This window comes from Staurois parvus, unplaced genomic scaffold (genome assembly GCF_062004578.1).
Source record: "Staurois parvus isolate SC_StPar_1 unplaced genomic scaffold, SC_StPar_1.0 ptg000346l, whole genome shotgun sequence".
NCBI classification, from domain to species: Eukaryota; Metazoa; Chordata; class Amphibia; order Anura; family Ranidae; genus Staurois; species Staurois parvus.
Window position 1 is genome coordinate 2,470,122 of NW_028318142.1, and position 13,350 is coordinate 2,483,471.

A 13,350-nucleotide genomic window follows, 5' to 3' on the forward strand; every position below is an offset into this window, starting at 1 on the left:
CGCTCAGCTGCACCCTGCACAAAGATTTTCCAGCTAATGGACCACAATCTATGTACCGCAGCCTGAGAGCGATTGTTACTGGGTAAGGTTAATTACGCAATTAACCCTTCACACTGCCACCACCGCCTTTTTGTACGAAGAAGGAGGAAACTCGCCAATCTTAGCAGTAACACTATGATGTTTGAATAATCGTCTGTATACACACTGTCACCACAGGCAGATGTATATAGAGGTTTAAAACACACAGTAGCGCTCTTCAGAGACAGGGATTCTTAGTTTGCATTAAAGAACTTTAGAAACAGTTCAACACTTTTCAGAAAATAGGATTTATTACTAAAAAGGGTCAACATGGTGCAATAAAAATATTTACAGAAAAGATGTAGCCAATATATATATATATATATATATATATATATATATATATACAGAGAGCAATACCACAACAGAGAGATAACAGAAAGAAGTTTAGAGAGGTAGGATACTTGCCGTCAGCCTTGGTTTAAGCAGCTTCAAGGGTCCTGGGCAAGAGGGTGCCTTTTCTCCCAAAATTGGTTCCTGATGTTAAAAGGGAGAATTCTTCAACTTACTGCTCCAAGCATAACAGCCTTTTTCTAGGAACCCAGCAGGGTGTCTCCTTAAAGCAGAGAACCAATTGCCTCATTTGGGGAGGCGTGTTTTAGGCGGGGAACTCAGGCTATGACCAAATCCCTCCCAGTTATATCATGGTCAATAACCTTCCCTAGGTACATATAGCAGCCTAGCCACTAGTACATTATTATGCAGAATGATATCCTGATCGTCCAGACATCAAATATGCCATATCTTATTATTTCAGCTAGAACTATATGGCTTCCTGCTCTCCTGTAGACTTTAACTAGGGGTGTAAGATATCAGGTGACTCGCATTGAACTGAGCTAACCGAATTTATGCTTTATTCGATTGTATGTATTCCCTATTTAAGTTATGAAAAGTGGTTTTTACATGGGATATATGTTTTACTGCTATCCTGGACTGCTTTTGAAGTCCAGTGACTGCCGGGTTTATGGCTTTACGATCAGCTTCAGAGCAAGAGTTTTCCAGACACCCTGGCATCAGCTAATTGGGTTTACAACCATGAAGGATATCCAACTGTGTCCTGTGCACTCCTGAACCCAGCACACAAGGACCACGTGTCACTCAACAGAGAGGGAGGGGGGAACTGATTTGGAGTGAGAAATGATACAAGATGGAGGGTCTTTACCAAAATGGATGTTCGCGTCCATATTTGTACGTACAATTGCTACACTGCTAATCATGTAGTGCTCCATTTTTTTGTCTAACCCCTGTATATACTCATCAATAAAATCCAGGAAGAGAGACACCAGAAATGCTACCCTAACTTCCATTCACAGAAAGAAGGCACGTAGGTCTGAAAAGGTTGACACGTTTCAAGGGGATCCCCTCTTCTTAAAGAAGAAAAAAAGAGGGGTTTCCCCTTGAAACACATCAGTCATTTTATTTGATCGGTGTTTAGCATGCCCAGACCTCCCCAGTCTTTGGAGTGCAGCAAGGCATGGTGCTTATTTATGGTTTGGAAGCGGAATAGAATCAATGAAAGTCATTTGAGTTTTGGTTGTTTCTACTATCTATTTACTCCTGAAATGTATTTATTTATTTTTTACAGGTACTTATATAGCGCTGTCAATTTATGCAGCACTTTACATATATATATTGTACATTCACATCAGTCCCTAACCCTCAAGGGGTGTACAGTCTAAGGTCCCTAACTTTTCAGTATATTCATACATACACATACTACGGCCAATTTAGACAGGATCCAATTAACCTACCAGCTTGTCTTTGGAGTGAGATGACTGTGAACTATGGACTATAGGAATTGTAGTGGCATAGAGCAGTGCACATGACCTCAGCAAATATGCAACAAATATGAGGAATTAGGGAAATAGGAACAAGGGAAATAGGAGAGGTGAGGGAGCTCATGGAGGATGCTGCAAGGAGGCAAAATAGGGCGCAAAAAACACAGAAGCCATTTCATGAAAAAAAAAACTACAGGGCCAATAAGTAGTGGATAGATTATTTTGGGAGAATAAAGATATTCGTTTGGTGTCACTTTGAAATACACTTGACCAAAAACCATTATAGTTTTACCTTTAAGACATACTCTTATGCAACTATGAAAAGCCAACTTTAATCTAAAATGTTATATTTTTTCCTATTTTAATGATTCCGTCCCTTTAACAATCTATATGCTAAACAATCAAAGCTAGGAGGTAAAAGTAATGGTGTTCCTTTTAATTTCAGTGTCGGTCATTGTGATCTAGCTCGGTCAAAAGGTCTCAGTGACCAAAGAAGTGTTTGATATAATTGAATTAGAGATGGCAATAAAAATCAAAGAAAAAGATTACCCCTGTGGAGCAATACTGATGCTGGCTATCCGTTCCTCTTGACAGTGCAGCACATGAGACAGCCGGACAGATGGGAGTGTAGATAACTCCAGGTTATATTTTGTCTGTCGTATATCATGGATTTATAGTAATCACATAGCTATAAACTATAGAAAGCAATAAATGCTGGAATTCTAATCCAGTCTGTGTATTAGGACGCAGAGGAGTATTCCTGGAGGAAAACAGTGTTTTATTATGCAGGGGTTTGCTTTTAAAGAACTGCAAAACAAATTTAATGTAAATCAAAAATGTAATCCATATGTTTATTTGCTGAGCAATTGATAAAACAATCTTTAAATCCACAATCTTCACTCCATGTTAATTTATCCGTATCCACAAACTTGCTGAATCTTTATATTGGACTGGCAGTGAATATGACTAAAATGGCTGCTGGAATAGGGAAGCAGGGGTAGATAAGAGGTGTTTGATTTAAATGAAAATAAAATTGTATCGGCTGCAACTAATATGCACCAAGGTTGCAGATGTACAGTCTTATATACCAGAGATCTCCAAATTACAGCTTGTGGACAAACACTTGGCCTGCTACAAAATTTTTTTCTGTCCCACAGCTGTGGTCAATGGTGTATCCTTAAAGTGGAACCATACTCACCTTGGCTCTAGTAATGAGACATCATGGAGCTCTTTACATCTTTGAACAGCCAGCTTCTGAGTATTGGTCTTCGGCCATTCTCATTGGCTGGAGGGGGATGACATCACTCTTGTGTGTGTTTTGCAGTTCCATTGGCTTCGGTATTGCTGAATTTCTACAGTGAGTTGCTCATGCGCAGACATGCAAAAGAGACTAAGCATGTCTCATGTTAAATATCCTGCCTTTTCACCCATTTTTTTTTTTAAATAGAGGCTACCCATGGTCTCTGCTGCAGCCCCTGTCCCCCATGTAACAGGGAACTCTTATGTAAGGGGGTCTTTGATAAGGACCCTGATGTAGAAGGGACACTGATGGGGACTCTAATGTAAGGGGAGACCGTGATGGAGACGCAAATGTAAGGTGGGATTGTAATGGGGTTTTTTTTTGGCCTGAAAATATTTGTACAATATATGCTATGGCCCTCACTGAAGACCCCTATTATATACACTAAGGTCTCAGTTATACGGCAGACACCAGAAGGTACCACATAATACCCTATACCCTTATCTGACAGCCCACACACAGAGCATTGCTGGAGCTTCTGAAGATGAGATGCAAATATTGACTTCTTAAATATGTTTTTTGCATATACAACCACCTTAGTCTCCCATGTGTCATTGCTTGGTGCTAGTGATGGGTCTCTAACGTATGGAGCACTAAGTTATGGGATAGGGAGGTACTTATTCTACCTATATGCAAGAGTTTAACGTTTCCTTGTTTTTAAAGAGGCAACAAATTTACTTTAATTGCTTTGGAAATATATGACATTGCATATGGTGTCAGTGAACCCTGTTTTATATATATATAGAGCTATACATCTATCTTAAAATAGATTCAGTTTGGGGGGAAGAGGGACAGAGGGATTTGGACCTAAAAGAAGGACAGTTGTGGTTGTTTTATTGCATTCAGACGTCTTTTGTATGTTTTTACTATTTGTCCATAATCCCTTCCTATATGGTTTGCAGTGTAATGTTGTTCCCATATAATCGTATGTGAAATGAATCCCCCACTTGCTATAGGCTTCTGGCTTTAGTACAAGTTCAGCTTAGTCCCATCTCTGTTACTGTACTTCCTTCCTGTGTGTTTAGGGAGGATGTTCAGCTCTTTAGGCAAACTGCAAATCATGCTCAACAGGTGTGATGCTGAATGGCATTCCTTCTGTGCACATTTCTACAGTCATCTCTATTTTATTGTTGTATTGTCCAAAAATAGTGGCTTACAAAATAACACCGAAATTGTACAATTGCCAAATTCTTATCTGTCAGCATTCACTACTTCATATCACGGTTAGGCAACTCATGGCTCTCCAGCTGTTGAGAAACTACAAGTGTCAAAGAACAAATTTCAAATAAGGTCACTTTTTTTTTTAGTAGCAACAAATTATTCTGCATATCAGGAATTAATTAAATATCTATTGCTAGCCATACTCTTATGGATATAAATCTACACATTGGACCCCATATAATGAAAATTAAAGGGACTACAGCCTCACATATAGCTTGCATCTATTTCTATCCTGGAAAGTTCAGATGTGCTTTTCCTTATTTCTAAACCTTCCCAAAATCTCTGCTGGTGGAGCTTGCTTGATCCAGTCAGGAACACTCGGGTGGTAGGAGAGCCAAGGAGTTTTCTCCATTTGGCCAACTTCCATTAACAAAATTAGGCACTGCAACTAAAATCCACTCTTCACATGCACACACATATCACAAATTCCAGTATTGTGCACACCATTACCAACATTTGTTTAACAAATCATTAGTGGTAACAATAGCTTATGAGGAGTAGGAGGAATGCCAAAGGATATAAAAATTAGATTGTTAATGTGGTGAGTATTTTACATGCCTATGTGACTATAAAGTCACAAACCATATCTTTATAGTCAGCAGTCTAACTACAGGTTCTTGTCGAATCTAGCAAGGCAGAGGGCATGGCAGCAGGGGTGTGCAGGAGTTCTTGTTAGAGAAGGTATTGGCATACTGGATCTGTCAGAATCATGCTTATTACCTAGTATGCAATTTTCTAACTCCTAGGGGATATGTACGGGAACTGACTGGTCAAAAAGCCTCTTCTCACTGCAATGAGGGTGGATGAGCCCTTCACTGGGACTGGTGGGTTGCAGCACTTTCCTATTAACCTGGCCTGCCAGCAAGTGAGAAAGCTATGGAAAATCCAACATTTTATAGAACAGGAGGTGAGGGGGGGAATCTTCCAATGGGAACACCTGTTCCAATAACAACTGTCTAAGAGTGGAATTTTTCCCTCACTTGCTGTTGTATCTCTGGGACAGAAAGTAAAGATAAGATATCCCCAGTGATCAATGAGAATAAGCTAAAAGGGGTTATAACCTTTCCCGACTATATTTGGATATAAAAAAATATTTGAGCTATATATACAGTACATTTTAATACCGTGTGCAGAGTCTATTCCACCATATCATTTTTCATTTCACCATTTAAATAAAAGAATAAAAACAAATTATTTTATTTCCAAAATATAGTTTTCCTTGGCCTTATTTCTATCTTTGTCTGCAGGTCAGAAGCACCACAGGGGTAAAACAGAGGGAACGATGACATCCCCAGGCTAGCAGGACATTGTTGGTCAAATGTCTGTGGCCAGCTTTTAAATGTCAATTAAAATAATCAAGGATTTCACCTGCTTCTTCTCTATTTAATTAGTGGAAGACTCCCCTAGATTTGGGTTTCCCTCCCCTTTGTATTGCGCATAAAGGAAGCTAGACTTGGCAACGTCCTTATTTTCCGCAGACGTCTTCACAGTATGTACGAGATCATGTCCCTAAATTTTGCAGGTGCTTTTCTTTTTCTTTTTTTTTTTTTTTACAGAATATGTTTCACACTTGACAGACGTATGAATACTCATTGTTGCGAGATTCAAATTGCAAAGCAATTCTTGGTGTAAAATTCAACAGCAGCTGCTCTGCAACAAAACACAGGCAAGAAAAGGCAACCAATTACGGTGATTGCTTTGAGGCAAGATATTTGCTTATAAGGTGAAACATTTGTCTTGCCAGGAAACCTGTTTTTTTTCTATCCTAATTCTTTTTTAAGGGGTGCCCGTTGCATAATCTTTGAATATTGTGTGGTCCGCCATTCAGGATCTCAGAGTATTTCTATCAAGTTGTTCATTTTCTAGGCCCACCCAGTTTGCTATTGAGAAGTCACAGAAGTAATCCCCTCTTTATGAAACAGCAGGCCCAGCAATCCTAATGCAGAAACATTTTTTTTTCAGGGACAGTGGAGAAATGACGTGTTCAGTGGACAAGGAACTATGATTCATTGCTCGGGAGTAATTTATGACGGCCCATGGATCAATGGCCATCCTGCTGGTACGCACTTTATTATGCTATCCAATTATGACTAAGAAAACACGGTAAACTTAATACACTGGCACCATTCCATTGATTATTGAGGGCTGCCTTTGGTGTGTGCCACCATGTGTTCAATAGAACTCAGACCAGTCTCTGTAATATGACAGCAACTCAAGCTTCTGGCCCTAAAGGAAAAAAAAAACCAGAAGACAAAAAACTAAAATAGAGCAAAATTAGACTCGCCGAGAGAGAAAAGAGAGAGTGACAAGCAACGCTTTTTAGTTTTATTTCAAAGGCATTCATGCTTTTGTTGCATCCAGTTTCAAATCCCAAGCATCTGTTGTGGGTGTACAGGATTAGAGCAGACTAAGAGAAATTGATTGTTCCATAATAATATATATTATTTTTCTTCTGTTATTTTTGTGTAAATGCCAGGTGTGTAAAAATAAGATTAAAACCAACCATACAGTTTTTTTTTCCTTTCAAATAATTTAGATAATAGTAGAAAACTGCAGAAAGTGAAAGCACATAAAGATATATGGATGCATTTCCAGACATAATTTGTTATGTTAAAGGAAACTATAGTCTATTTTCAGTAAGTGCATATTGTGAGCTTTTTTGTAAGGTTTGCTGTTAACATTTCTTTAAATGTGACTTTCATATCATTTTTGCTTGCTGTTCCAAATTTTCGATTATAGTAATTTGTAAACAGATTTGTAACTTCTCCCTCTGGTGGTCATCCATATGTGACCAGCATTTCCAACGTAATGTCTAGGCTTCAGCAGTCTGAATAATAGTTCTAAGGCACAGCTTCCAGTGCTGTACCAACGTTAATTAACTCTGGATCTGTGAATTAGAAGCACACTATTGAGCATGCAGCTAAGACCATACTATATGCGAATTTTCTTTCCTGAAACCAGTGGTTGCAGGAAATAAAATCACTTGATTCCCCCATCCATACAGTCAGTGTTGATGGGGGAATCCCTCCCGTGGAGCTATTGTGTTCTCCCAGCAGGGAGGGGAGATATCTCTGCTAGGAGAACACTATAATTATTGCTAGCAACTATAGCCACTGGCAATAAGTGCGTGGTAAAAATCAGACATGCTGGCTGTACCCAAGTCGATTGATGGATCGAACTAGGCACAATCAGCCTGTCCATAGATGGATCAAATCTCGAATTAAGCTGTTGCTGACAACTGCATATCTAACATATATACACTTGTTTATAGACCATACACCATGGGTGTCATTATCAAAACTTATGCATCCCTGTGATCAGGATAATTAGCAGAAAAGTACTGAAATAGTTTGAGTTATATTAACTATCCAAAATAAGTTATATAGGTAAATGTCTGTAGACATCTAGCCATCACATCTGCCTATATGGTCAAACGTAATGTGTTCCTGATTGCTCACCAGATACTGTTGTCCTGATCCAGCAATTAGCTTTCCTGCACAGACTCACACAGGAAAGGTCTATTTTGAGTCTTTTCAAGGTTCTTATTTTAACTGAAGCCCTAATGAAGAGGGAGTTTTTCTGACTCCTGAAAAGCTTTGGCTGTTTTTTTTTAGTACAAACTAATACATTAATTTAGACTCTTTGTTTAAGCTTTTGGTCTGGTGCTCTTTCCATTTGTGCATTTTTTTCCCAGTAACCTGCTGGAGTACCCACTGTCTGCTGTGAACAACCTAACCTGAGCAGTAAGCTCTTCAAATATTTGCCCACTCACTACTTTGTATGAACTAAAATCAAAATTCTGGCACCTCTTGGATGCTTTTTCTTCATTGGAGTCTGCAGAGAGCCCTGACCACTGATTGTGAGCTAGATCTTCTAATTTGTCATAAGTACCTGACCTCACAAATGTTCTTTTAGCTGAATGGAGACACCCTAAAAGTTTATGGAAAGCCTTTTCAGAAGAGTTGAGGCTGTTACTGCAGCAAACAAGGGGGTGACTCCATCTTTATGGCTGAGGTTTTGGAATGGGATGCCCAACAGGGCATTCAGAAAAAAAGTGTCCAAATCTTTTGAAAACCTACCTCCCAACATACTCATACTGTCCCTCCTGCCACACTCCCCTCAGTTGCTTTTTCAGAGGTTGGTTTTCAAGAGACTGTCAATTTGCCATGAATTGGCAATGGCAACAAGTCTCATTGAAAAGCCAAGTCTCTTTAAAAAAAAAGCAAATTTAGCAGTGGTAGTTTCCATATTTTAGAGGCTGATGTCAGAGACATCAGATATCAGCCTGCAATCCCTACAAAGTCAAAGAAGACCTTCATAAATACAGCTTTATCAAATTATTTGGTAGGTTTTTCAGTCCACATATGTATTAGGTATAGTAGAAGTCAAATGTGTAAGAACACTGGCATGTCACTGTATATAATTGAATGTTTTGCGGGCACAGCAGCAAGATTTCTGAAGAGTGGTTGCATAAAACATGCCAAATGCAAACAGATTAAATAAACAGTGCAAACGGACCATGGGAAAATGGAAAACAATACAAGGGATTAATGCCCAAGCTTTGGTGAGCTTATCATAAATGGAAAGAAAAGTTTTCTCTAATTTGGCAGTAAAACCTTACGATATGTTGGCAGGAGCAAGATCTTTCCTTTCGCTCTTTAATTCTTGACAGGGGGGCTGGGAATATGAAAACCAGTTGTTAACCACATATAGTCCCTGGTACACACTGAGGTACAGGCTTGTATTGCAATTTATGCGTAAGCCGCAGAAATCTGATGGATTATGTACCGTTATGCTTAATTGCAAACAGTCAAGGAAACTATATATCGCTTTGGTTATGACAAACCTAATCCTTCAGTGGTCTTGTTCAATCTGCTATTTTAAATATAATGATCCAAAAGGAAAAGTCCGTAAGCGGAATTGTAATTTCCCTAAAGACTATCTACAGAGCTGCCACCACTTAGAAATTGGCAGTTCAGAAACTGTTATAAATCTTAGACTTTAATGCCAAGTACAGCCAGCACACTCAGGATAGATCTTGTCACAGTGCACAGAGGTTTTCTATAACAGATCTAGCAGAAGACTTCAGGAAAAAACATCCCATATGGCAGTCAATTGCATGTTCTACATTCCAATCTGCACAGGAATACCAAAATGGTAAAGTATAACTAAAGCCAAAACAATTTTAGAACACCTGTGGGTTTTTAGTGCCATCAGTGCCCCCATTAGGGAGACGTTTCCTCTCTATTTTTCATGTTTACTGTTATCACCAATAGTGGGGATAGGAAGTAAAGGGAAATTTCCCCAATAGGACAGAAATGAAAAAAACTGACAGGGGTTATACCACTCCCTTACGCTATACAAAATATTAAAAGCATTGGTCTTTAGTTTTAATTTACTTCTGATTGGTTGTTCTAAACAGCACTTCCACTGATGTGACACACAATACCAAGTAGCAATTGCTATAGTGTCTAATAAAAAGGGCTGGCCATAGCAAGTCAGCAATGACAAGAAGAAAAGTTGTCTATATTGGGGAAAACAGAGTGAGGTTGATATATTAAAACTGGAGAGAGGCTCGCTCCCCACCCACTGCTCTGTATGTCCATTCACACAGAGAGCCATGGCTCAGTCCTGCCCCCCCTCTCTCATTGGCTTAATGGCTGTGATTAACAGCAGTGGAAGCCAATTGCTTCCACTGCTGTCTCCCCCAATGAGGAGGGAAAGTCCCCAGAGAGCTGAGGATGTTGTGCACATTGCTGGATTGTGATGGGGCTCAGGTAAGTATAAGGCCTGGTTTACACCTTTGGGTTTTTTTAGTGCTTTTTGCAGAAACGCACTACAATCCATTTAACATGTTATCCTATGGGACACGTTCACATCTATGCTTTTTTTAATGTGACGTCATTCAAATGAAATGAATGAAACAAATGCATTTGGTAATTTCGTTATAACTTTTTTTTTCAGGTTCATTGATATTTGTTCCTATGTCCATTTGGAGACTCATATGCATCCGAATCTCCGAAAATTTAATTTTCATCCAAAAGATTAATTATAACGAAATGAAACCACATGTCTAATGTATTCCCTCACTTTTTTTGCATTGTGATACCAAGACAAGAAATTAGGGGAATGGGTTTAACTAGAATAGGGAGTTACAGGCAGTATTCAAAATACTAACTACAAAGCCATCACCCCCAGCTACATCACCATCTTCATCTGCAGATATCGCTCAAATCATCCTTTCTGCTCCTCCCAAGACCTCCTCCTCAGATCCCTTGTTACCTCCTCCCATGCTTGGCTCCAGGACTTCTCCAGAGCTTTTCCCATCCTCTGGAACTCCCTGCCCTGGTATGTCCAGTGAGCTCCTACCCTGTCTGCCTTTAGGCAATCCTTGAAAACTCATTTATTTAGGGAAGCCTACCCCACCTCCACCTAAGAACTGTACTTGAGTCACCTCCATCAGATCATCCCCTGCAGCTATTACCTTTTGTACCACCTCCCCCTCCCTTTAGATTGTATGCTCCATGTACAAGGCCCTCCTATTCCTACTGTATTGAACTGTATTGTAATTGTACTGTCCCCCTTTATATTGTAAAGTGCTGTGTAAACTGTTGGCGCTATATAAATCCTGTATAATAATAATAATAATAAAATCCTGAGAGAGGTTCTTCTTCATTGTATTAAAATGTTTTTGTTTTTGCCCATGTTCCATTGGTGAGATTAAATGTTACTTTGTGTCCCACTGACATACTGTCATTGAAATAGGACTTGAAGGGAAATCTCCCAAATGGAGACACAGATAAAAAAAATTACCAGCGATTATCTGCTCAATATGTCCAAAGCTTTAAAGTGGAAGTAAACTTAATTTTTTTAAAATTTGCTGACAGACAGGGTATTTATGACAGAAGAGATCCTATCGGTCTCTTCTGCCATGAATACATCCTCCTGCCTGTCAGCTGTCATGTTCACTGAGCCGCGCAGCTTAGCATTTACATTAATTAACATTTACAGCCCTGATCTGTGTCGTAACTCCTGTTCACTTGCATGGGAGAGACGTCATTGCAGCCCATCCTATCAAACGGCCGAAGGAAGGGAGGGAACCAGGAAGGAAGATGCTGGAGAGCACCGTTTGACAGGTAAGTCTGCCATAATGTACTAATATGCCATGCATACTATCTGATTATGGTATAACCCACTTGGGGGCCCCTAAAAATAAAATTATGTAGCAGAGTTTACTACCACTTTAACAAATACTGTGAATAAAGAAAGGTTTGGCTGCAGTTTTAGGGCTTTTTCAGACCTATCCATTGCAGTGGACATTTTACAGCACAATTCTGCCACACATGATAATGCATGGCAGTTTGTGCAGTGTATTGCAGTGCCATTTTTTTTAAAATGGTACCTCATTGTAGAAATGACGTAGGTGCCAAGTGACCCATACTGCAAGTAGATACTGTAGTGTGTTGTGGCGCATTGCTTAAAAGATCCAGTTTTTGGTCCATTGTAATGCATTGCCAGCCATTCAGAATAAATGGGCTGCTTTAACACAGTGCATGGAAAGTGCAAAATACTACAGGTTAACACCCATGTGGTAATGCATCACAATGAACCACAAAGATCTAAAATGGACCTAATTATTTTAAATAGCTGGCATTTTCAATTTTTATTGATACAGTAAAGTCATTTTTAATTTTGGGGGGTTTGGGGTTTTTTTTAAGGTTAAAAGATGTCTTTAGAAACATATAGAAAAAATAAATGTTCTAGACAAATACATGATCTTCAATCTGGCAGAAGGGCAAAATGACACAGGGTTAGTAGCTAGGTGACAGTGCTGTAAGCAAATGACATAATGGCAAGGGTGAATGACATATGACATATCTGAATGATATAATGATACTGATAAGTGATGTAATGGCACAATAATTTCTATAATGGTGAAAGTGTCAGAGTGTTGGAACAGCTCTATATGACATCTGTGAGTTAGTCATTTTCTTTCCATAGGGCAAGCTAAAGTTTAAAGTAAGCTTGGAGAAAAGCCCATTACATGTTAGTTGAGGACAGCTGAAAGCAGGCTATAAATTAACTATTAATAACACGTAATGGTAATGTAGGTGCATTCTTACCACCAGGTGCTTCACGTGTTTTATAAACATTCCTAGGTGTCTGGCTTCTGGACATTACTTTCACTGTACTTACTTGGAATGACCTTTTCCTGCTTGTATAATAACCTTTTCTGCAGCACTTACCCCATCAAAGTTTTCACATTAGTTCCTTCCCTACGGGATCTCATAACTTAATGATGTTATCACAGACCTAAGGCATCCCAGTAAGGGGATAAATCAGTTAACCTATCTATGGTATGTGGGCAGAAACAAGAGAATTTGAAGGAAACCCAACAAACAAGAAGAACCTACAAACTGCATGTAATGTTTCAGGTGTAACTGAACCCAGGATATATTCTGATGGTGATAGTAAATTCTACTATACTACCTTATGGTGTCAATATATAGTTACTCACTGTAAAGTTATTTACAATTGTTTATGTAGCACTACAAAAATGAATGAAAAAAAAAACAATAGAAATGAAAAAATGTATAACCACTTCAGCTCCAGTGACGTACCCGTACATCGCTGGAGTTTGAGCCTTTATACCGGGGTGATGCCTGCAGTTGCAGGCATCATTCCAGTACAGTTTTTCAGAGCTGGTAGTCGGCTCTCTTGTAATAGCAATTGGAGCAGCTAACTAGTTGTTCGATTGCTATTACAAGCAGCAGGAGGGGATGTCCCCCCCTCACGCTGCCTTCCGCAGCTTTACCTGGATCTCCCATCCCACCGACAGTCCCAATCAACCAGCCAGCACTTCTGACGACTAATCACAGACCAGATTGGCTTTGTTTTGTTCTATGATATAGTAACCGGGAAGCAATGACCTTACATCACTTCCAGTTTACTTGGAAATAAGCTGCGCCATTT

At 39.3% G+C, this 13,350-nt stretch overlaps 1 protein-coding gene across 2 annotated transcripts in view; it reads left to right on the forward strand.

Moving 5' to 3' along the window:
• MORN1 (MORN repeat containing 1) overlaps nucleotides 1-13,350 on the forward strand; it is a 457,770-nt gene that overhangs the window by 125,210 nt on the left and 319,210 nt on the right. For both annotated transcript variants that reach the window (XM_089684351.1, XM_089684352.1), the window contains exon 7: nucleotides 6,340-6,436. In XM_089684351.1, coding sequence (XP_089540477.1) covers nucleotides 6,340-6,436 — 97 coding nt within the window. The remainder of the gene's footprint in view (nucleotides 1-6,339; nucleotides 6,437-13,350) is intronic.